Source organism: Diuraphis noxia, unplaced genomic scaffold (assembly GCF_037042655.1).
Source record: "Diuraphis noxia isolate RWA-SAM2 unplaced genomic scaffold, SU_Dnox_SAM2 contig0002, whole genome shotgun sequence".
Classification (NCBI taxonomy): Eukaryota; Metazoa; Arthropoda; class Insecta; order Hemiptera; family Aphididae; genus Diuraphis; species Diuraphis noxia.
The window spans coordinates 49,120,921-49,145,840 of NW_028301712.1; the positions used below are offsets into that span (position 1 = coordinate 49,120,921).

The window sequence follows — 24,920 nt, forward strand, 5'->3', positions numbered from 1 at the left end:
ATATTATTATTACTGGGCCGACTATGTGAAAAACATAAAGGACGTGAAACATCGTGGTAAACAAATATTATGATTGACTCTAACCAAACGTTTCGTTTACAATAATCACATATTATAATGATAATATTATACCTATTTTGATGTACAACAATAAACATTTTGACCCAACCACAGCAGTATAATAAAAATATAGACCACGCGTACATTACAATGAAAATATTAGTAATAATGTCAGATAGGGGTCTTAGTAAAAATATTAATTTTTGAACAAAATAAAAAAAAACTCTATTGGCGTACAGTTATAAAAGACGCGACGGCGACACCCAAATGAAACATCAGTAAAGTAGTAGTCGCGCCAATGGTGCTAAAAATTTCTAGTAAAAAAAATACATTACATAAATTATTGTACCCGTATCATATTGGTACCTGAAATATAATAATTAATAATAATATTATGTTGCACAGGATTTATTCTCAGTGGACCATCGACGGAAATTAAATAATGGATTCTGATACAGAATAAATTTTATAGGACGATCCGTGTAAATAAGTTTACTAAAAATGCACAGCTTAAGGCTTAAAATATCTAGTACTAGTTACAACACTCAGCATTTTTATTTAAAAAAAATATATATTTCTATGTATATAACTTGTGGTCAACTTAAGGTTTTTGTAGTTTTTAGCTGTTTTAACTGAGTTTTTAATTGTTTAGACGACTTTTCAAATCAGGTTAGCTAAGCACATATTATAACGACATTATAACCACTTTATAACAATATAATTAATATAACATAACTATATCCATAAAACATTTTATAAAAAAATATTTTGTTTTCTAATTATTATGAAACAAAAATATAGATAAGTACAATTATAGTAAAATTATTTTAACAAACAATTCCATCACTATAGTAAAGCATTTTTTATTCTTCTGTAAAAATGCATCATGATAAAAATAAAACATATTTATAAGTTAAAAATTAGTGGAAAAATGAAAAATGAACTAGGGAAATCTACAGTGTAATACTGTCTATACTCGGTGCACATTCATAAAATGTGTTCAAAATATTTGGAAACTCATTATAAATAACTGTTTGTATATAATATTTTTAATACTTACATAGACCGCAAAATAGAACACTACTTATTAGAAAATATATATTTTAATCACTTCAATAATATTAATCATATCATATTAAAATCGTTTATCAGTCCCCACTTTTTCAACAACTCGTATAAATATATAAGTAAATAAGTTTGAGGACTTTCTTATACTTTATAGGTTATGTATAGTATTAAAAACTAAAGAACGATAAAATGAGATTATCATTTTTATTTTGTATACCTACCAAGGTATACAGCATTAGTTGAAATGGTCTGATTTTGGTGTAATATTTCCATCGCCTTATAACAAACTGGACAACTCAGTTTTTACTGTACCCTGCTATACGTAAGTTCACTTTTTATTTATTTTTTTTAACGATGATCGGTGTCGACGTATATGTTTTTTTAATATGTATACCAGAAGCTCTACCCATCGATATAAATTATTATTTTTAGGTATACAATACGTTTATTAATGTCAAACGCGTGTCTCGTGTATAATATATTATAATATAAATATATTATTTTTTCGCAGTATTTGCCAGCTATGCGTTCTGATACAGTATAATTGTTTAAAATAATATAATAATAAAATCTAATAAATCATGTGTACAGACTGTATGGTTCCTATAATACCTATAATAAATAAATCAAATACCTTTGTAATTGTAACGCGCACATTATAAAAAATTAATATCTGATGATATGTTTCATCATTTTTTTGCCAGCAATTATTAAATAATATACCTCCACTTACCACCACCTCCGTCAATTCGAATTAACCCCAACGAATGTTGGAATTATTATATTATAGCGGATCGCGAGGATGTCCAAATTAATTTACATTCGTTTATATTATTATTATTTTATTTTTTGACTCGACGTGCAGCGTTTAAATACCCGAATTTGCTGAACATCGCCGACAATCCGCTTATGCCAACGCCATATTATTCAGGCGCTGCGTGCAAAGCCTTAACAATAATATGCACTCGCACATGTTGTGTTATGTTATACCGTAGACAAACACAGTGATTTTAATGAGAAGAATTTGTTACACATTTGAAAACGGTGGTAAACAATAGTTGTAAGCAACTAAAGCAACTACAGCCTCGCCGGTGTGAATAGGTTAGCGGTTATTATAAATAGCTTAAAATTAGTCTAAATATTTTGAAAATAATATCTTCGTGTACAGAAAATATTAAATAATAATATAGGTAGATTATAGATAATGGTTTTAAAAGTTTTAATTAAAACAAAATAACAAAAATGAATAGAGGAAAAATCGTGTGGTTGTTCGTTTAAATATCCAATTTTGTCAAAATTTAAATTTAAAATGATAAACTTTTAAGTCAATAAGTTTAAAAATTCTATAGAAAATAGGTTTCTCGTAAAATTTTCTTATATCGCGGTAATAGAATAGAAAAAAACTGAATGCACATACCTATTATACTTATAGTTATAATTTACACATTACACACGCCTAAAACTAATTTTAAAATATAATTTTGGCGTTAATTAATAATAAGAATATTTACTATAATAAATACAAGTTAAATTACTTAACAAAAGTATTAATTTGCACGAATCAATACAATTTACAGTAGATATTTCATTTGTATATTTTTTATGAATGATTTTAAGCTGAATACAATTCTCGTAAGGCTTAGTTTATTACTATAGAAATGCAAATCAACAATGAAAACAAAAATTAATAAAATACATTTTATTTGATTTAAATTCCCAATAAAATGTATCATACAACTGAATTTTTCTTCACTGTGGTAAACCTAAAAACTTATCTATTATTTCTCAATTTTCCTAACAGAGAAAAAAATGGCAATATGCTACTATTTTTTGGTACTCATATAGTATACCTAACGGCTAACACTATATAACATTATATTGCACATATTTATATAAATAAATAACAAATAAACTAATAATATAATTTTATTATACCTAGCTCGTGTCTATGACTTAATTAAATTCACTTTTAACTTTTAAGTTAATTATTTTTTTTTTTTTTTTAATCAGCTTTTAGTTTTACTATAACAGCTCATTGCTCAACGATTATATAAAACAACATAACTAGTAGTAAATTTATTATAATTTATAATATCTGTAATATATATATATGTAATACACATGTAATATATAGTAATATTATGTAGTAAACTAGTAACTGATACATAATATAATAATATATATTTAAAAAACCAAAAAAGGTAATAATAATAGGTGTAAGGTGTAACCGCTCAACTGTAGGTAAGGTGCTCACTAGCCTATAGTTTTTTTGTGTTAAGTATACCCTCATCATCGAATAAATCACTAGCTGTGATATATTCATGAATGAGTTAAATTTGAATTCAGTGAAAATACAAATGACAAATAAATGTTTTTTTGGATTTTAAAGGATTTCTTTAAAATCCAAAACTATCTCAAAAAACTAAAAATGTATAGAATATTAATACATCCTATTATCCTATATAAAACACGGGCCTTAAGAAATATAGGAGAAATAAAACACTAAACATTTTTGAAAGATTAGTATTGTATTAATGCGAATATATGGCCTATATCTAAATCGACAAAACAGTATGTGCATAATACAAAACAATGAAGTTACTCATGTAATATTCGTGAACTTTAAAACCTATTCCAAAGACCATGTATAACAAGAGACATTTTGAAAAGACTTAGGTACGTGAACTTTATATGCTTGACGAAAATATGGCACAATGATAAAATTAGTAAGGGATCTGATAGGATAGAAAAAAGATAGATAGGCAAGCTTCGCCTATATAGGTGGAATGATTGTATGAAGAAATATGTGAAAGAAATAGCCACAAGAACCAACTGGAAAGAGCAGTGGCGGTTTTGATAAAACATCAAGGGGGGTAGGCTATTTTCAATTTTTGTGCCCCTCACCCTCCATAATAGTTGCATATATAACTTATATACTCGTATATATGCATATATAACTTATATATATATATATATATGCATATATAACTTACAGAACATAACAGTTGGCACAAAAAAATCCAAGGGGGGGCGAGTGCCCCCTTCGCCCTCCCTAAAAACCGCCACTGAGAAAGAAAGAGAAGCAAAAACAGAGAGAGGAAGAAAATTTGTCTTACGGGATGTTAGGCCGAAAAGTCTAAAAAAAAAAATTAGTATAATACATCAACATCTTTATGTTAATACAATCAAGTTTTCCAACAACATCGCATTTATAATAATTTATAATATGTTCCCTCACTTCTTTCATTAGTCAATTTCAAAGTTCCTTATTCTTACACTACCAGATACCATGTTCCTTTCGCAGTTCCAGTGCATACTACCAATTATGCCAGAAATAATCCGTTAGACCGTATGATGTGGTTGGCCAACGAGAGCACTATTTATAATAATTTATAAAATTATAATTGGGTGTTAGTGGTGTTACTATATATTTATATGTACCATCATTATTATGCTTGGACTATTACTGGAATTATTATATTATAAAAGCTCATTGTGTTAGTTGTTTTAATTATTCAATTATACTTATATAATATATTATATATATTGAATTATGTCTTGAACTGCAGTTGTACAAGACTCAGAACGTTTATAAATAATAAATAAATAATATTATAAATATTTAAAAATCTATTTATTTATTTTCGTTTATTAAATTACACTAAAACTTTTACTGAACCTTTAGTAAATTGTTCATACAATATATTTTTTATAGTCAGCTTGCTCATGTTCGGGTATTAAAAATGCAATTATAATTAAATTATTGGGCTTAAAGATTGATGAAAGTCTTAAGTTCTATAGTCCAATTCAACACATCATAAATATTATTCGTAAGTTATTACCATAGGCGGTCCCTACGGGTGCAGCCACTGCAGCCTGTGCTGCACCTGACATTTCATTCGCCATCCACGTTTTTTTTTTTTATCAGTTGAGATAATAATATTAATTTATTATAATTTATAATTATTCAAACTGTTTATAAAAATAAATAAGATTTAAAATTCCAAGTAGAAAAATGGAATAAAATGTTTATTTGTGTGTGTGTAAGTATGTATTTATATGTGTGGTATAATGATATTGGGAATTTGGGATATACGTACATAACTATGAGTATACTATAATTTAATGTGCTGCACCTGATTTAAATTCTTGGGACCGCCTATGGTTATTACACACATTTAAGATTCTAAGATAGATTTTTAAGAGTAGAGTTTATAATAGTTTATAATATTCATATTTCGCAATCATTGATAAGTTATAGTATAACGATTTGGGGCAAAACATACAATATATGAATTTTCAAAAACATTAAAAGTTGCAATGTGCATTTTTTTAACGAGTTTTTATTCCACATAAAATGTATTTAATAATATTAATATTTTTTTCAACATAAAAGCTCTTTACTATAAACATGTCATTTTATATAACTTTAAGATATTTCATCATTTAAACCACAACACGACTACTATAGTACTATACTGTAAAACTTGTTTATAACTCTTAATAATATTTTAATTATGTAAAAGTAAATATCCAATTCGGAAAAAATTGATACTATACATTTTGTTATTGATTTATATAAGAAACTTAACATAAAATATAAATATTATAGGTAAATACAAAACCAAAAATATTCTTGTAAAATATATAAACTCACTTTTAAACAACATTGATTTTGTGGTATTCTGATATCATAATATATAGTTAGGTTGTGTCGTGACATTATATTCTTATAATAACTTTCATAATAAATCTTATAATTAAAAAGTTACATATTACAAGTTATATTTATAACACTTTTTTAATGTATTTGTTACAAGTTTTGGTTTTTAGGAGGTATCTAATCATATGATAAAATGTATGAAATAAATTTAAAAAAAAAAATCACTGTTTAAATTGTGTTATTATTAATTATTATTATTATTACAATAGTCTAATAAAACCGTAATTTTAATATGTATATTAAATTGTATTATTGTCATTAACTTTTGAATCAATATCGACTTATCAAAGAATGGTATAAAAGGTACACGATACAAATATTTAATAGGCTGCAATAGCACACAATTTAATACACACGCACATTATTATAAAACCATGCACTAATCAGTTATTTTGCGCGGTTCGATTTTCCTCCAAAATCGAGATACCATTTTCCTCCACAAAAAAAAGTTGGTTTCCATTTTCCTCCACAAATAAAGTTATGTCTACGAGTATTTTTCTCCAATATTTTAGCAAATATTTTTGCATAAAATTTCATTTTATATTGCTTTAGTATTACGTTCCGTTTTAAAAGGATAGAGTACCTAAAGCTAGGATCACATTTTGGCCATTTTGCGCTTATCCATCGATGATTACCTACATTCTGGTATATCGGCTATCTATATCAGCTATCGATTAAGCACATATAAGTATATAACATACGGGCATATTATATGTATATACTTATATAATATGTTATATTGTGTTTCAGCGTATCAGTTGTCAATGATTATAATGATTACACCATTGAGTGAGACAGACACACGAATGTATACGATATACTCGCATCAATATGACTGTATTTTTAGCAGCGAACTGTACGTCGACTAGTGTCTATAGTGTTGAATGTGTTTATAGTTCTTATGGTTCTTATGGTTCTATCGAATTTTTATCTAAACATGTTTGAAAAAGCGACGTTTATTGAAAGTTCTCGCGGAAAACCTTTGATAATTCGTGATGGTTACAAATATTTTCTAGTATATGAGTCAAAATCTGGATTATCACGTTGGCGATGTTTTTTTACTACTTTTCAAGCAGTTATATATAGTTATGTACAGTTATTTGTATCAACTATTTTAATATTTTATTTATTGGAAGAAGATGGTCAAGAATTATTTTTTATTATTTTTTTGAAGAAAATGGACAGTGGAGGAAAACGGTATCTTTTTTTTGGAGGGAAATGGCTACAGCCGTTATCTATGAACAAAGTAAAAACAAAACTTAAATAAAAAACTGTATTCAATTAAAAAATAAACTAAGTGGAACAGAAAAAATATAATAACCGTAGTTACTATTTACATAATTTATTCGCTAATTATTTTTATCGGTATTTCTTGAAATTTTATCGGTATTCAACTTTACAAATATTTTGACTTTATTTTCAGCTATTACCTAAATATAGATTTTTATACAAGGCTTTTTTTTATTATATATTAATATTTTATATTCATTTAAGATTTTTTATCAAAAATATATTTTTTTACAAATTATTTTTCTATTTTTCTATTTAATTAACATTTTTTTATTCAAATAGAATTTTTTAATCTTATTTTAAATCTTATTTTTTTATTAATTTAAAGTTTTGTTTTTTTTTTTAGCTGAAAATAAAGTCAAAATATTTGTAAAGTTGAATAATCTTTAAGAAATACCGATAAAAATAGGTAATTAGCGAATAAATTATGTAAATAGTACATAACAATGGTCAATGAGGAGCAAAAGACCTGTCATTTTAAATTCCATAATAACAGAATATAATAAAATAATTGTGAGTAGCAAACTGATGCGTGAAGTAGGTACCTAGTGCAATAATTGATTTATAATGTATTATATAATATTTTTTTTATCATAGCTTACAACTATTGTAATTTTAGTGTAGATACATATTATTGTATATTAGGTGCTATAAATGTGATTTTGATTACGAAACTTTTGCTCTAATTTGCAAGGATTCAGTTTGATATTTTTACAAAAGAAAGCACGTTTTTTCTTTTAAATTTAAAACTCCAGTTTAAAGAATAAAATAAAATATCCCTTTAAAACATGCAATTTTTGAGCTCCATGCGAATTACCTCTGAATTCCATAGGCACATAAATGTAGTTTTATAGATAACAGGGTTGGTTTTTATTCGTCTTCCGTTTCCACTTAAACCAATAAATGAATAAATCATGAAAAGAATTACAATTTTTTAGATCTCGAGAGGTATAGCATGTGTTCTTTCGGTTTACGCAATTCGGGGCACTCATAAAAGCTCAAAAAGTTTCTCACAGCACTTCGACAGATTGGAAATCGATCACAGCAATGTGGTATAATAGAGCATACGCGCCTATATTCTAGAATAGACAATTTTTCAAATTTTTCAGAAGTTTTTGGGAAAAACAAAAGAAAGTGATTAAATGTTATTATATTGCATTCTAAATAATATATTATAAGATAGGTAGAACATCTTGTTGGGTTAGAGTTAAGTGTATATAACAAAGATAGTGTTTTCTTCGAATGCATTTTAGCTGAAATAAAATCATATTCGAATAATTTCTTAAAAATTCATTCGATAATTAATAGATGTTTAATTGAATTTTGCTAGTATAAAATCAAGAAAAAAAATTTTTTTTTAAATGTATTTAAGAATTAAAAAATTAAAAATCATTGTTAACAAATACAAATAAATATTGTTCAATGTTTATTTATATTTGATTTTTTTAAATATCTCATATTTATTTTGTGTCCTTTCATTTTAGGACCATAGAGAGAATATACAGTCATTATTATATTAATAATATTTATTCTTGATTTATATTATACTATCATAAAAGCATACATAATATCTAAGAGGTACCTATAATATGTATGAGAATAGTGAATGAATGTAGGTATAATTTAATTACTAAAAATTACTAAAAAAATTTAGTTTGTTTAAAATATCAATATGTATCAAATAAATAGATAAGTGTTATGCTGAGAAAATTTTTTTTTAAAGTGCCTCCTATTGGCAATTACACCCCGGCCCGGCCTCCTAAGACTTAGATCCGGCACTGCAGTTATAGTAGTCTATAGTCAGTATGAGGAAGGACAATCAGGAGATTTTTGTGGTTTTAGGAATTTAGTATGAGTATTGTTATATAGTATTTCCATGACGTAGGAAAGTAGGTATGACAAACGAAGCTTAGGATTGTAAATCTGGATTAGGACAGTTTTTTTTCTCGAAAGTTGTTTGACCACCTCCGTTGTAATTATTAGGCAGAGAGATTTTTTGGTGAGTTATTTTCAGGTTAAATTTTACTTCAGTAGGGTGAAAAAGCTCGAGGAGGAGGATTTATTGGAAGAGGAGAATTGAGAATCAATTTTTTTGATTTTGTTTGGAGAATTAATATTATAGTGTGGCTGGAGTGTTAGATAGGTGGTTTGCTAAATATGTCTGCTTGGATTTGTTCAGATAGTGCTCAGCTACATCAGAGTTGCGACATGTTGGAGGAGGAATGGAGAATTGCAGATGCTAAGTGTCTTACTAGTTTCCTAGTGGCTTTCTATTAGCATATTTAACAGTGAGAGAAAAAGTATATAGTTTTCGTAAGTCTCAAATTTAAAATTAGCTAGTAGCATTTCAACTATTGGTAAATGCGTTATTGAAGGATTTGTCTATAGAGTATCTGGTTCTTAACCATATAGTACAAGCGTGGTATTTTTGCGAGATATAAGTTGTATGTTGGAAAGTTGGCGACGGGTAGGTGGTAGGCTTTTCCTAGAGAGTACCTATTATATTATTAGTATAGGTATATTATTATTATTAGTTTTTTTTCTCACTCAGTTTGAATAAAGTAAATATATAAACTATACAACTCCATGGCTTTTTTTTATGGTACCGAGGAGAGGAGAAAGAACTATGTTGCCAATACTTCTCTTCCGGCCAACCTAATGGCTATAATTGCCAATTATATTTTAATAATTAGACTTATTTTAATCTACTTTAATTATTGAACTCTAGGTTTAAGTTTTGAGCTATTCAATAAAAAATAAAAACAATTTTATTTCAACTACGAGACTCACCCTATGTGGCTTTACATAACAACTCAAGGGATGTTTTCGATTTTAATCGTCCGAGCGAAGGCAGCGATCGAATTACTATGGCCGGTGTACATGAAAATACCTTTATTTTCAAATAGCTATTTAGCTATAACTTTAATAGTTAAAATAAATCTGACCATCAAAAACTTCCTCATCGTTTATATTTTACATAGTTTTTGAAAAAAAAAAAATTGTTCGGTAAAACAGAAAGTTCCATAATCACGCTAAAATATAATGTTATCCAAATGCGTAAGACACCGATTATTGCTAAATTAGAACTTCGTAAGGCAATAACTTAAAAATTATTAATTTTCAACAATTTATTTTTGCTCTATTATTTTTAAAATGTTAATTTACCTAGGTTTTTAAAAAGAAAATCTAAAAATTCATTATAACCGTGAGAAAAATGGAACGTTCTACAAATGCGTATAATACCGAAAATGGTGAACTTCGTAATACTATAGCTAAAAAAAAACTAATGATTTCTTATGATTAATTTATTTTTGCACCACTAGTTTTATTTCGCTGTAATAAATTGGTTTCCGGAAAAAAAATTAAGCTAAATGGCTAAACTAAACCGGGTTAGGTTATCTCCGTAGAGTAATATATACATAGATAATAAATGAATGAATAGGACATAAATCCAAATAGTTGGTTCTCAAATGATAAGAAACTGAGGCGATTTTTTTTCCTTTCTATGACACAAATATTTTTTCCATTCTTTAAAAATCTAAATTTAACTGAGGTGATTTGAAAGAATGAACACGAATGAATTGGATAACATTTTATTTACAATTTATTTATAACATTACGAATTTAAAATTAATTTTAACAACATTTTTAAAGATAGTTGTAGTTTATTCATGCCTAAAATGTATAAGTTTTGTAAATTTTGAATGCATTGTGATTTTATCATTCACTTTCCTGACCTCGTGAAAAAATCGTACTTTGTAGTAAGTTTTACAAATTGTAGTAATAAGTTCATCACGATGTGTATCAAATTGAATTGTTTGGTCAAACAACAAATTTGATACATTGTTGTCACATTGCATGTTTTCAAAAATTGAAAAGTTGTTAAACAAATTTGTTTTAACTTTGATGACTAAAAAGTTCGTACATTTTTTTTTATTCATAAAATCATTTATATATTCTCTGAGTATTTTTTCTGTTTTTATGCATATAGTCTGTAAGTCAATACTAGCTTTCCTAAGTCCTCCGCGATCTTTTTGTAGCGTTAATGCACTAGTATATGTGGTTGCATTTAGAAAACTTAAATAAATATTGCAGGTAATTCTTGTTTCTACTTTTTCCACCACAAATCCAGCAATGTAAATAGAATAAGTCACAGATTCACAAACAATATAATCAGTACTTAAATAGACAGTAAATTATAAAAACCATAACGGCCAACGGGCAATGACAGTCGGCAAATGGATAATGTAAATAATTGATAACATAAACATTGATAATTCGACTCAGTTGGCCGCCATTCCGGGGACCTCGCCTCACATGAGATTAGTATGGGCCATTGAACTATATAATAACTATATAGTTCAATGGTATGGGCATGTCCTATCCATTCATTTATTATCTATGAATATCTATGAATATCATAGACATATAAATATTTATATGATGAATATATATATACTCTATGGTTATCTCCCAGTTGTTATCAGTTGTGTGATTACAGATAACAGTCCATGAGTTTATCACATGTTATAGGTTTATCCATGATGTAGCGAAGATCATCATCTTCGTTAATTTGTGTGACTTATCTATGGAAATTTATATTTTAAAATAATATTTTATTCTTCGCGTATGCTACTTTAAATTATATTAAAATTATATTTTCATTTTTATATTCTTGAATAATAAATATTACAAGAATTTACAATCGATAATATTATTTATAGTTTTTGATTTATTTACAACCGTAACCACAATGGATCAGAAAACGTTTGACGAGGCTGTGAACGAAACCATGGATTTATTGGACATGAACTATTCTGAGGCTTTGAAAGATACAATCAGTCAGTTCCAGCAATTAGTGCGTTTCATTATTAATTCGTTAGTCAGAAATGTATAATTTTGTTATTCCAAAATTGTTTTAGGGAATGGACATTAGCGGAATAAAAATAGACATAGAAAAAGCTACTGATCCATTGCCATCTTCAATTTTTAAACTAAAAACTTATTATGATACCTCCTTATGGGATGAATCGATAAAGGAACAAATTGTGAGTAATCTTTCGATTGTTGAAAATGAATGCAAGACACACGAAGGCCACCATTTGTCCAAGTTAATTGGTGCTTATAATATTGTGTGTGGATATCTAGAAAGGCTTGAAGAACTTGATGCTCATCAAAAGGCACAACTCATTAAAACATTTGATTCACTTCTTGGAGGTAATTATGCATACTTGATGTAATCTAGTAGGGTTTCTATGGTGTGGTTTGTGTGGACAACCTTTTAATTATTGGTTGGCTGAGTGGATAAAATAATCGAGGACATTACTGAGTAGAGTAACCTTAAATGTATATAATAATTATTTAAGTAATTTTTATTTTTATTCTTATGTTAATCTAAATTTTTAAATTACTTTTTTGCATTTTATTCATCAAATTATGACTATGTTACAGGTGGACAAGTTGTGTATGGTAAAGCATTAGATATTATGGTCGAATTGTTGAAGAATAGTAAAGATGAAAAAGTATTATTAGCTCTATTATCTTGGTTCAAAACAATTAGTGAACTTGAAGATGAAAGAGAGGTATTTATAATGAAGAATATATTTAACTGCCTATAATATATATAGTATTTTGTTTTATGAATATCAAAATATTGAAAAAGTGGGTACACATTTTGTATGCTATCTACAAAAAATGATTACTTGTGTCCAGGCATGTAGTCCTAAAGTTAATTGTGAGTATGCTACATATGTGGCAGCTTTTGTCATCAACCCAGGCCAGTAACCACGGTGGGAAAGGGTGTTGCCCCCCTTAAAAATATTAGACAGACATTGTTTTATATATAACGCCCCTCCTAAAGTTTGCTTTGCCCCACCAGAAAATTGATCTGGCTACGGCCTGCATCAACTCCTCCACCTCCACCTCCTTTCATTTATATAAATTAATAACATATAATTAGTTATTATTTTATTAAGTTGATTTTATATTATAATAACTTTAACAATGTAATTAATATTATTATAAAGTATATTTATTTACCTAATACATAATATAATAATACTTCTGTCAGCTAGTTTAAAACAATTTTTGTGAAGTGGGTATACGCATGTTTTTCAGCGCATACTTCTGGTCTCAAGTTTTTTCCTTTAGTATGCTCTCTTTTAAAAATTTGTCTTTATTGTCTCTTAATGCATTTTTTAAGACAATAGTCAGATTTCTGAACACTTCCATTTTTCCTATAATTGCCTTTCAAATAGGAGTTTAATGTTTGTCTATCTCTCTTATTGACTATAAAAAACCATATTCCGAAATTCTACCTTCACACAAACATGAAATAGGTTGTTAACATATTAAAAATATAATGGAGGATATGTAGAGAACTTTATTGACGTAGATAGCATATGATACCAATACATCGACTGTAGATAGTAAATGACATGTGTACTAAAAAGTGTTCTTGTAATTTAGTTTATTATTTTTTAGGAACTTCGAATTATTGGTATAGGTGATATTATGAAAGACATTTTACAATCAAATTCTTCAAATGAAGCTGTGATTATTGCAACTTGCCAGTTGATTAGAGCCCAACTGCGTGAAGATAATTGTAGTGGAGATTTCTCTAACGCGGGGGAACGATCACGACTTTTTGGCTGTGAACTAATGTTACCTCTACTTCAATTGTTAAAGGGTGAGTTAAACATTTAATTTATTCAAAATATATTTTTTTAATTATTACTATGGAAGAGTCAAAAAAATTTGAATTCTATGTATTCAGATTACAATGATGTAAATATGTGATTAAAATATATATTGCAAATTAGTTTGTAGAACATCCAGTTTGTTCAAAACAAAAAAAAAACATAATTAAAAATCTATGAGAGAATGATTTATACTAGTTATGTTCTTTATTACCTATTTAAAAATTATATGCAACTATAAACTTGCATATTATTAAATAATGATTTATGAGCTTATATTTTATATTTGTTTCAGATGATAACATGATTGAGTTAGAAGAAGTAACTAGTGAAATATTCTTTACCCTAGCTACAATTATTGTTCGTTTTGAATTTTGTCGTAAATTTAATGAATGTGGAGGCTTGTTAAGAGTTAAATTAGCCATGAACCGCCATTGCACAATGGTACATATTATCATTGAGTATTCTATACTCAATAATATTATATATTAAAATTAAAAAAAAAATTCATAATATTTCATGTAACAAAGTGTAATTTCTTCTTAATGTTAATTATAGAGACTGAATTGTCAGGCTTTTAAACTTCTTAAATCACTAGCTGGTGATGATATTGTTAAAGACGATATCAGAAAAGTAGGATTTTGTCCACTAATACTATCAGTCTTTCAAAGACATATAGTGAGTAAACTTAGATGGAAAATTTTAAATTAATGAATTTAATCAAAATAACTTGCTTTTTTTTGTAGAACAGCAAACAACTTTGTATTGACACAATGAAGTTATTGACGGCTTTGACTTTGCGTTCTCCACAAAACAGCACTGAATTGACACAATTAGGTATTGCGGAACTCATTGTTCAGGCAATGAAAGTGCATTCAAATGATGACAAACATCAGGTATTTTATAAAATATAATTTATTTACTTATTTAGTATTAGGTATTAAAACAATGTTACATAGACAAATATTCAAAATATTTAACAATATGCTGAGCACATGCTTGTACTGGAAACAAATATTTAAATGTAGTACTTACTAAAATTATCAAAATGGTGATAATACAATTTAATACATATAGTGTGCATTTACTTTATTTTATTTAATACCCCAATTTTATTATTTAGGATAAAAATTATATTGAAATAGGTCCATTCTTGACTTTGTGCTTTACCTCGAATATCATAAACCAGACTATTTATAAATCCCATATACCTATTTTTATGGTACTGACTAATTCATATTTTTGTAATTATTTCAACGTTATTTGTTCATAAAATAATAATTGTTATATTTTTATATTTATTTTATAGAAACATGCTTGTACAGCTGTGCGAAATATAGTTTCAAGGAACCGTGAATTAGCTTCAGAGTTTTTGGCACATAATATTGAAAGCATAATTGAAAAAATAATAAGTCAACATAAAACTTGTGAATTTGAAGCCAAAAGTGCTTTACGAGATCTTGGGTTGGATGTTAATTTTGTAGAACAATGGACTGGTACTGGACAGAATTTATCATCGTAGAGTTTATGTTATTAAAATTAATAACTACTGTTCCAATTCCAATAATTATTAATTAACGTGGTTTTTCCCACATTAATCTCAATAACTTTACTAATTTTTTTACTTTTATATTGTTTATATTAAATAATTGTTATACTAAATAATATACTATATTCTGATTTATGTTTATCATATAATTTGTGTAAGATAATTAATATAATTAACTATAAAGTTAAAATTATAAAATTAACTAACCCTATTGAGAATTAATTAAAACTAGTCAAAAAGCTCTCAATAATATCCTTGTACATTAATTAAATATATTTAGTAATATTACTTTCACAAAATTGTGTTTAAAATTTAATTCTATTACATCATTTTTTATTCTCGTGTTATCGGTACGATGGTACCACATCTATTTTATTGCCATAATATAATACCTAACATTTCAACTACTTTGTTTACTTATTATTTATTAATATATTATAAACTTCAAAATTAAAAACACATAATATCATTGTAAAATCAATACATTCATGGCTGTGATCAGAATCTAAAATGAAAATGCTATCAATTTATCAAAAATTTCATTAAACACGCACAAATATCTGTGGTAAACTATTAGAACTAAATAATGATATTTATTTTAATACAGTTCCGTATCCTATTAATAAGCAATATATTATAAATTGTAATGCTTTATACTTATTTTATTTGTTCTATAATTTTTTCTAACCACAATCCTCACATAAGTCACAGATTTAGAATCACTTTACTATTAATCATACACACCATGTAGAAAATTTAAACAAAGCAGTTAATGCTAAACAGATGAGAATGCAACTCGCCAAGAGTCAAGACTCTTGGTTTTAAACAAGCTCAATACTCTCTAGTAGATTCAACAAATAAGTATTAGATGAAAAACAATATGGAAAATATTTGCCCAAATACAATTGTAGAACCATCAAAAAATACTTTTTTTCTGAACTAATCATTCACCTGATAAAAATATCACCTCTGAAATGATGATGACTACTTTTATATAAAATGTTAAATTAAAGAACTAGACTTTAGAGAACAGATCTTATAGATTTCACCTGGGCTAATTCATCCCTGTTATCCTTGGTCCAGGTAATTATAAAGAATTTGAGATTTAATATGGTCACTACTAGATAAAATCTATCTACATATTACTATAGATAACAAAGATGAGGTTGTAGTTTGAGGATAAAAATATTTTATAGAGATTAAAAAAGTTTCTCTTATGTGGATATTAAAAAATAAAAATAATTATTGAATGTTAATAAGAATTATAATAGTTAGATATAATGAAATTTATACAGAAATATTATGCGTTGATGATTTATTTGTTTTAATTAACGTGACTTGTTTTTCCAAAATTGTCTTTTTGATTCTTTAGCATTTGATTTGCGTTTACATCATTAATTCGACCTATATTTTGCTTTTTTATGGAATCGCTCGATTCATTATTCACAACTTGATACTGTTTTTGTTCAGGAGCATATTGTTGAAGAGGTGGTGATTGATCTTGTTGCTGTTGTGGTTGAGAGTCTTTATATTTTTGTTCTGTTTGAGCTGGTTGCTGAGGAACTGCATTTTGAGAAATGGTTTGGTGCTGTTGCTGCTGCTGTTGTTGTGGCTGCTGTTGCATTTGTTGTGGCTGCTGCTGTTGAGGCTGCTGGTATTGTGGCTGCTGGTATTGTGGTAATTGCTGTTGATTTTGTGGGTGCTGTTGCTGGAATTGTTGGTGCTGTTGGTTAATTTGTTGTTGCCCCACATATGGCTCTTGAGGATATCCCATTTGTTGAGGCTGTTGATAATTAGGATGCACTTGATAAGCCGGTCCATGATTCAGTGAAGGTTTTGGGATATCCTGAAAACAATTTTTTTAATATTTATACATCATGAAGCAAATCCTGAATCAATATTTTAACTTGATATTTATATTTTTACAAAATACTTCTTAAAAAGATAAAATGTAGTTTATCAATTAGCACTATTTCTGAAAATTAAATTTGTTTCATTGAATTTAGACATCCATAGATAAGCTATAAAACCATTGGTTCTTGAATAAGACTATAACTGTGTAACAATTATAATATGTTACATGATACCTGAGTATATATATATATATATGTACTACACGTCTACACACTTAACATTATGCACGATTAACTGCTGACCAATACAATAATATTAACACACACTCATAATTATAAGGCCTATGGTCAATACACACCATGTATGAAGTAAGCTAGTTCACTGAGTACCTTAGACCTCAACACTCAACAAACATCAAACTCCGTATAACTACGATACAGTCAGATAGTTGGATAGAATATAATTTATATAACTTGCGAGTATTATTATTTGTAAGTGTTTAATCTATAATAAACTTAATGATAACTGAAACGGAATCCTAGTTATTTAAATATATTTAAGATCCTGTTATATATATATATATATATATCTACCCCTGGCTACGGTAATTATATCTATAGAGTTCTACGACTCTCACTGGATATCTTATATTTAACTGGTCGTTCCCCCAACCACGTTACAACTGTATCACTTCCAAATTATTTTATTCATTGAGAGTAATTTAATGTTTATTGAATGTACTATGAAGAAAAGCTATTGCAAAAGTTGAAGAATAGATAACTTTAATTTGCATGACCATCGCTAATAAAGTGAAAACAAAAACTGAAATAATTATAGACTTATAGTATTTTATATATTAACTAAATACTATTATAAATATTAAATCAAACTTTTCAAATACATAAGTTAACAGGATTACCTACTTACAAATTCATACAAATAAAAATGTTTTTAGTGATATAAATTCAAATGTATACATGATTAAAGAACTATGATACAAGTAAAATTATGAAAAAAAATAAAAATAAACACATTAAGTCAACGTATTGATTAGGGATTGATTCTATTATATGAGCACAAAACACAAAAAATAGATTTTAATTTGAAAGAATGTTCTAGGAAAAATGGTAAACAGTTCTACTCACATTATCTGTTCAATGAGTTATTAGGAATATAGATGCAGTAGATTAATGGGCAAAATGTTCAGTTTTTATTTTTTTAAACATTCAGTATATAATATAAACAATTTTCTTCAAAATGCTTCTGTAACCACAATAGGTGTCGCAAAAATAATTTATGGCGCAACCAGCAATTATATTTTGGAATTTTAGATTCTGAGCGGAGCGATGAATGTATTGATTTTACCATGATGAGTTTTTTTTTTTTTTTTTGTATCTGTCATCACGTTTTGGGGCAGTAAAAGTGCTTCGATTTTTCACTTTAGTACCTCGTCCGATCAGAAAATGAATCTAGTTGGTACTTTGGGGAATCAAAAGTGAAAAATTCTTAATACTTTTCAAAATAATTGAGAAAAACAAACTAAAAATTAAGGGAAAAACGGGAAATTTTACGCACACTCATTTTTCGACAAAATCGATTTTGGTTTTTGATGTAACTTTAAAACAAATGACCATACATAGAACATAGACATACCAAACATAGATACATGAAATTTTCACCAAATGTTTATATAAGTATATTCTATCCACCATGTAATTTTCAAAAATTTTCGACTTGAGTTGAACTACTCATAGGCATTTGAAATTTTCGATCATTATTAGTTTTTTTAAAATTAATATCGATAAAAATTTATTTGTTAGGCAGATAGGCTTGGAAATTTAATACAAGGCTCTTAACATATGCTACAATAGCAGTTGAAAAATAAAATAAATTCATAGTCACCATTTTTTTTTATAAGCATTAAAAGTTTGAATTTTGACAAAATACGTAAAAATCACAAAATATTTTAAGCTAGAAATTCATAAAAAAATTTCTTATTAAATCTAAGATTTAAAAATTTAATACAAGATTCCTTACAAGTTTTTCAATCTTTATCACAAATAAAAAGTCCACCGGAAATTCAAATGATCATTTGAAATTTAAATTTTTACAACATTGGATTTTCATTTTTAACAATTTCCTTATTTTGGTGTAACTCTAAAACAAATGACCGCAGATACTTGAAATTTTCACTGAATGTTTATAAAGGCATTTTCTATATTTGATACAATTTTCAAAATATTTAGATTTGTTTTGAGCTGTTTACTGACGTTTTAATTTTTCAACTTTTTTAGTTTTTTCTTTTCTATAAATATCGATAAAAATGTATGTGTTCGGTAGAAAATCTTGAAAATTGATTACAAGGCTTCTAACACATTGTAACAATAGCAGTTAAAAAATATTAAAAATTACATAGGCACGATTTTTTTTTATAAGCATTTAAAGTTCAAATTTTGACTAAATACGTAAAAATTACGGCAATGTTCAAATTATCTTAGATAGAAATTCATAAAAGTTTTTCTTTTTAATTTTAAGATTTGAAAATTGAATACATGGCTACTATCATATTTTTACAATAGCAGTTGCAAAATAAAAGAAATACATAGTCACAATTTTTTTTATAAGCATTCAAAGTTTGAATTTTAGACAACATACGTAAAAATCACGAAAATTCACAAAATATTTTAAGCTAGAAATTCATAAAAAATGTTCTTTTTATATCTTAGATTTTAAAATTTAATACAAGGCTCTTAACATATTTTTACAATAGCAGCTGAAAAATTAAGAAAATATACTAGTCACCATTTTTTTTTACAAACATTCAAAGTTTGAATTTCGAAAACATTTGTAAAAATCACGAAAATTCGCAAATCATTTTAAACTAGAAGTTCATAAAAAAAATTCTTTTTAAATCTAAGATTTGAAATTTTTTTTATAATCTATAATATGTTCTAGACAGATAAACCATCTTTGCTCAGAATCGTTTTTCGTATACAATGATATAAAATCATTGGATTCAAATTTAATTCTAAACTAACCTAATAACTAAACTGTAACTCACTTGTAACCTACTGTACAGCAGAGCGACATCCACGACTTACTCGCTTTTTTTTAATATTGAAAAAACTAAATATTTTATAAAAATTGTGATATTGCTATTGTTTTTAGAACATAAATTTAAACTTTTATACATAAATCAAACATTGAAAAAAATTTATTTAACTAGGTATATCATAAGTATGAAGTTAGCAACTTTTACACGTGCAAGATAGACAATTCATCAATCCTGACCCAATGATGTCATTAGCTGAAAATTCTAAATACCCTAATATTTCTTTGAATAAATTTTTAATATTTACGTTAAATTTGGACTAAATGGTTTTAATTATTTCAAAATATAATAATTAGAAGAAAAATAAATGAGTTGAGTTATTTTTAGAATAACTTATGTAACTGACTAAAAACTAACTACATCTATAATTTATTTGAACACAATATGTATATAACAAAATGCACTTACTGGATGATGTTGATAATATTCTGGAGGATACTGTGGAATCTAAAATGATACATAATTCAATATGGTTAATCAAATATAAAAAACGGGAAATAGTTTGATTTGTATACAATATTATTAGAAAGGTTTATACTAACCTGACCATTTTGAATCATTTGATCAATTTGTTGTTGCCTTTGATGTTCAAATTGTTTGAGCTCATCATTAGTATAGATTTCATTCTGATCAATAGTTTTCCATCCTTCATCTTTTTCAAAGTTAGGTTGTTCAGACATACGCTTAAATTCTTCCCAGCTGATAAGTCTATCTCGATTTAAATCGACCTCATTAAAAACATGTTCACGCATACGTTCCATTTCTTCAGCTTTTTCCATTAGATCCGATTTTGCCATACCTTGTTGATAAAGCTTATCCAACTCCCGTACAAATAATGCTTTTAATTCTTCTTCATCCCAAAATCCATTACCATCAATATCTATTAAAAAATAAATGCAATCATATATTAATTATTTGTAATTTTAAAAACATACTGGTTTTTATTAATTGTAATCACAAGATTTATTTAAACTGGTTGACTACAATAAATAATTGAGCCGTTTATAAATACATACATGGTTGTTAATAACTAAATTAAAGACAATTAGAAGTAAATTAGTTAAGTGTTTTTTTTTTTTAATTATGATTATTTTATTTTTTACACTTTATAAAAGAAAAATTCTCCAACCATAAACTCTTAAGGAATGTTTCTGGTAGAAAATCTGATCTAGTTGGTACTTTAAGGAGGCCAAAATTAAAAATTCATCAGTACTTCTAAAATAATAGGAAAATAAAAAATTAAGTTAAAATTTGTTGCTTTCTCCCCATTTAATTTTGAAGTACAACAAGTAAAGAACAAATTATATTTTCAATAAAAAATTTGAAAAAAAAATTGCAAATTTTAATTGTTATTGAATTTATTACCATGCATAGCGAAAAATGTACGAGGATTAAAACTTTCTCCTTCCATTTCATCTTGTTTTTCCCAAACTTCTTCAAGTTGTTTTTTGCTACCAGGATGATGAATCTGATATATTAAAAAAAAAAAATTAAAAATTATTAGCAACTACTTCAGATTTCTAAAAATAGTATAATCAATTCATACTGGATCTAGTTTTTGCTTGACTTCTCTTTCAGATTCTAATTTTGTCTCTTCTGACAAGAACTTTTGACGTTCTTCATCAGTCATTTGTTTTAATTTTTGTTCTCTTTCAAAATGTTTTTGCATTTCATATTCTTTAAACATTTGTTTACGTTTAAGGTCAGCATCTGCCAGATCTTTAGCAACCTAATCCAAGTAGAATTAAGAAAATAATAATATCAGCAATTACATTTTAATTTCAAGGTAATTAAAACTTAAGAGAAGTAAACATCAAATATTTTATATTTAAGCATTTACTTTACCTGTTGTATAAGTTTTAAAAGATCATTCTTTTCAAAACTGTGCGGATTTTGATGATCAACATGTCCTGGATCAGAAGAATCACTATAAGCTTTTCTTGCTATATCACGTAGTCTATTTAATTCTTGGCGTTTAAGTTCATCTAATTTTGAACGAATATGATGCCCAACATATTCTAATTCATCAGCTATTTTACCAGTCTAAAAAATAAAAATTCACCAGAAATATAAATGAAACATAAGTTTTTAACATAAAACTTGAATTTTATATGTTTTTAATAATAGGTTATTACATCTGATGGCGATATAAATAAATAGCTGTCAATACCTATAATAGTCATATTTTTACATAACACAGTACATACCCTAATATCTGCTTCGTCAGCAGTTTCAAGTTTTTTTCTGAATTCGTCATCTTTTTCCAAGGTTTCTACAACTTCTCGTAAATAACGATTGTATTCAATACCTAAATCAACCTATTAAATATAACACATGTCAACAAACATAATTTAAATCAAATATTTCATCAAAATATAATATAACTAATAAGTACTTATATCATAAATATTTGCATATTAAAAACCTTTGCTTTCGTATCCTTATAATTTATATTTCGTACTAAAATAAAAAATAAAACTACTCCATAGTTTAGTTTAAGGTTAAATCTATTGATTTTACTCGTTAAAATTAATTATTTGTGGTACATACTACATACGATTAAAACATTGAAGTGTGTATGGAAGACATTAGAGGAATTTTTGTTAATCCTTGGTACTAAAATGTAATAATTTGAGTTACTAATTTTTTTTTATAATAACGATTAATATAGTATCAAATTTAGGAAATTTTAAGAAATTAATATCCTCAATTAAATGTCATAAAAAATTAATATAATTCACTTTCACACTTAACAATAAATAATATTTTTAAATTTATTCATACTAATGTTTTTTCATCAGGTGGTGGTTGATGATTTTTTTGGGTATTATCTTGTTCGTCCTTTATAATATGTTCAAATTCTTGATCAGATAAACGGACTGTTGGTCTAGTGTTGACAACATATGCTGGTGGAGGACTAACAGCATAGTTTACCATATAAATCACAAACATAAATGACACACATAATATGGACATGTTTATTATGAGTTACTGTTGTCTGTTAGGCTAATAAAACAAAAAAATCATACAATTTGAATTAAATATTTAACATTATAGAAATTGGAATTCATAAATTTTGTGCATTAAACAAGTTATCCTTGAAGAAATAATTACAGTTAGATGATTTTTGGGTTGAAAGTTGAAATATAATTTATATAATATATTTTTTATCTCTTAGTTTTTAATTTTTACTAATCTGTGGTACTATCGTTGTTTACTGTATTGCCGTAAATGAGTAACCTATGTAATTTGGAAGCAAAGAGCTTATCAGTGGCCTCGAAGGCTCGAAAGTATCATGTACTGATGTACCACGGGTCCAGTCCGACGACTGATATAATATTATTATCAATATCAGCTGTGGTATGTACTCAGAACAGGTGGTGAAATTTAACTTTTTTTATGGTATGTACTATGCACTAGAGTAGTAGAGTCAGATAATATGAGTGGAATGTTTGTTGTAAGGTCTGATAATATGGTTGTGAATTTGTGATAGTAAAGTTATTGTGAGTGTTCAAGGTTTATAGTTAATAATATATATTAGATATTATTATCAATAAACCTTGGTGAGTGTTTACAACGCCATCTGTATAAAACACTTATACAGGGTGATTTTTTTATCATGAACCACTCATTATTTCAAAAAGTATCAATGTTTTTTAAAATATTTTTTTACAAAGTTTCATATTGTTAAAAAAACAACGTTTTTATGAAAAAATTATATTTTTTAATATTTTTTATCCTTATAATTTTTTAAGTTTTTTACTTTTTTGAATGGCAACATAGAGTTTTAATTTCATATTCCAAAGCAGAATATTTTTCTAAGTATTTTGATACGTAAAAATCGAATTTTGGACGAGTAGTTCATGAGTTATAAGTATTTAAAGTTCAGACAAGCGGAGTAGTGGACAAACATTTTGCGGGGTAACCCCGTACCACTCCACTCCGCCAATCTAAACTTTAAATACTTATAACTCATAAACTACTCGTCCAAAATTCGACTTTTACGTATCAAAATACTTAGAAAAATATTCTGCTTTGGGATATGAAATTAAAACTCTAGGTTGCCATTCAAAAAAGTAAAAAACTTAAAAAATTATAAGGATAAAAAATATTAAAAAATATAATTTTTTCATAAAAACGTTGTTTTTTTAACAACATGAAACTTTGTAAAAAAATATTTTCAAAAACATTGATACTTTTTGAAATAATGAGTGGTTCATGATAAAAAAATCGCCCTGTATATCATTTAGTTAAAACCTTAGATCATATTATCTTAGATCATATACAAATATACAATGGATAGAGCTGAGCTATTGCATTATAAACGTGTACTACGGGTTGAAGACCACGGATAATAGATATATGTCTATTCGTGGTTGAAGACAACATTATGAAGGTGACTGATATCTATTGCGCATGCGTTACTATTACGCACATGCGTAATCATTATACTACTAAATAATGATACGTGATTAGTGATTACGTATTTACTATTTATGTTAATTCAATATTTGTCCACAGTTAATATTTAATAATTCATATTCATAATTCATATTTCATAAATTA

The 24,920-nt window shown here is 26.7% G+C and overlaps 2 protein-coding genes across 3 annotated transcripts; one reads left to right on the forward strand and one right to left on the reverse strand.

The window, feature by feature from the left end:
* The first annotated feature begins 11,696 nt into the window (after nt 1-11,696).
* LOC107165683 (armadillo repeat-containing protein 6 homolog) lies at nt 11,697-15,796 on the forward strand. 2 transcript variants are annotated; one of them, XM_015514033.2, is made up of 8 exons: nt 11,697-11,999; nt 12,064-12,358; nt 12,593-12,723; nt 13,625-13,829; nt 14,135-14,283; nt 14,398-14,517; nt 14,586-14,735; nt 15,149-15,796. In XM_015514033.2, exons 1-8 carry the CDS (start codon nt 11,895-11,897, stop codon nt 15,359-15,361), a joined length of 1,368 nt encoding a protein of 455 aa, XP_015369519.1. In that variant the 5' UTR covers nt 11,697-11,894; the 3' UTR covers nt 15,362-15,796. The 2 variants fall into 2 exon arrangements, with proteins under 2 accessions (XP_015369519.1, XP_015369520.1); XM_015514034.2 differs by having other exon boundaries at nt 11,697-11,982.
* Nucleotides 15,797-16,630: 834 nt separating this feature from the next.
* LOC107165681 (nucleobindin-2-like) lies at nt 16,631-23,587 on the reverse strand. The gene is made up of 8 exons (XM_089220119.1): nt 23,139-23,587; nt 22,562-22,672; nt 22,200-22,397; nt 21,901-22,083; nt 21,720-21,822; nt 20,897-21,234; nt 20,763-20,801; nt 16,631-17,234 (listed from the first exon to the last, which is right to left on the reverse strand). The coding sequence occupies exons 1-8, from the start codon at nt 23,328-23,330 to the stop codon at nt 16,713-16,715; spliced, it is 1,686 nt and encodes a 561-aa protein (XP_089076245.1). The 5' UTR covers nt 23,331-23,587; the 3' UTR covers nt 16,631-16,712.
* Nucleotides 23,588-24,920: the final 1,333 nt, after the last annotated feature.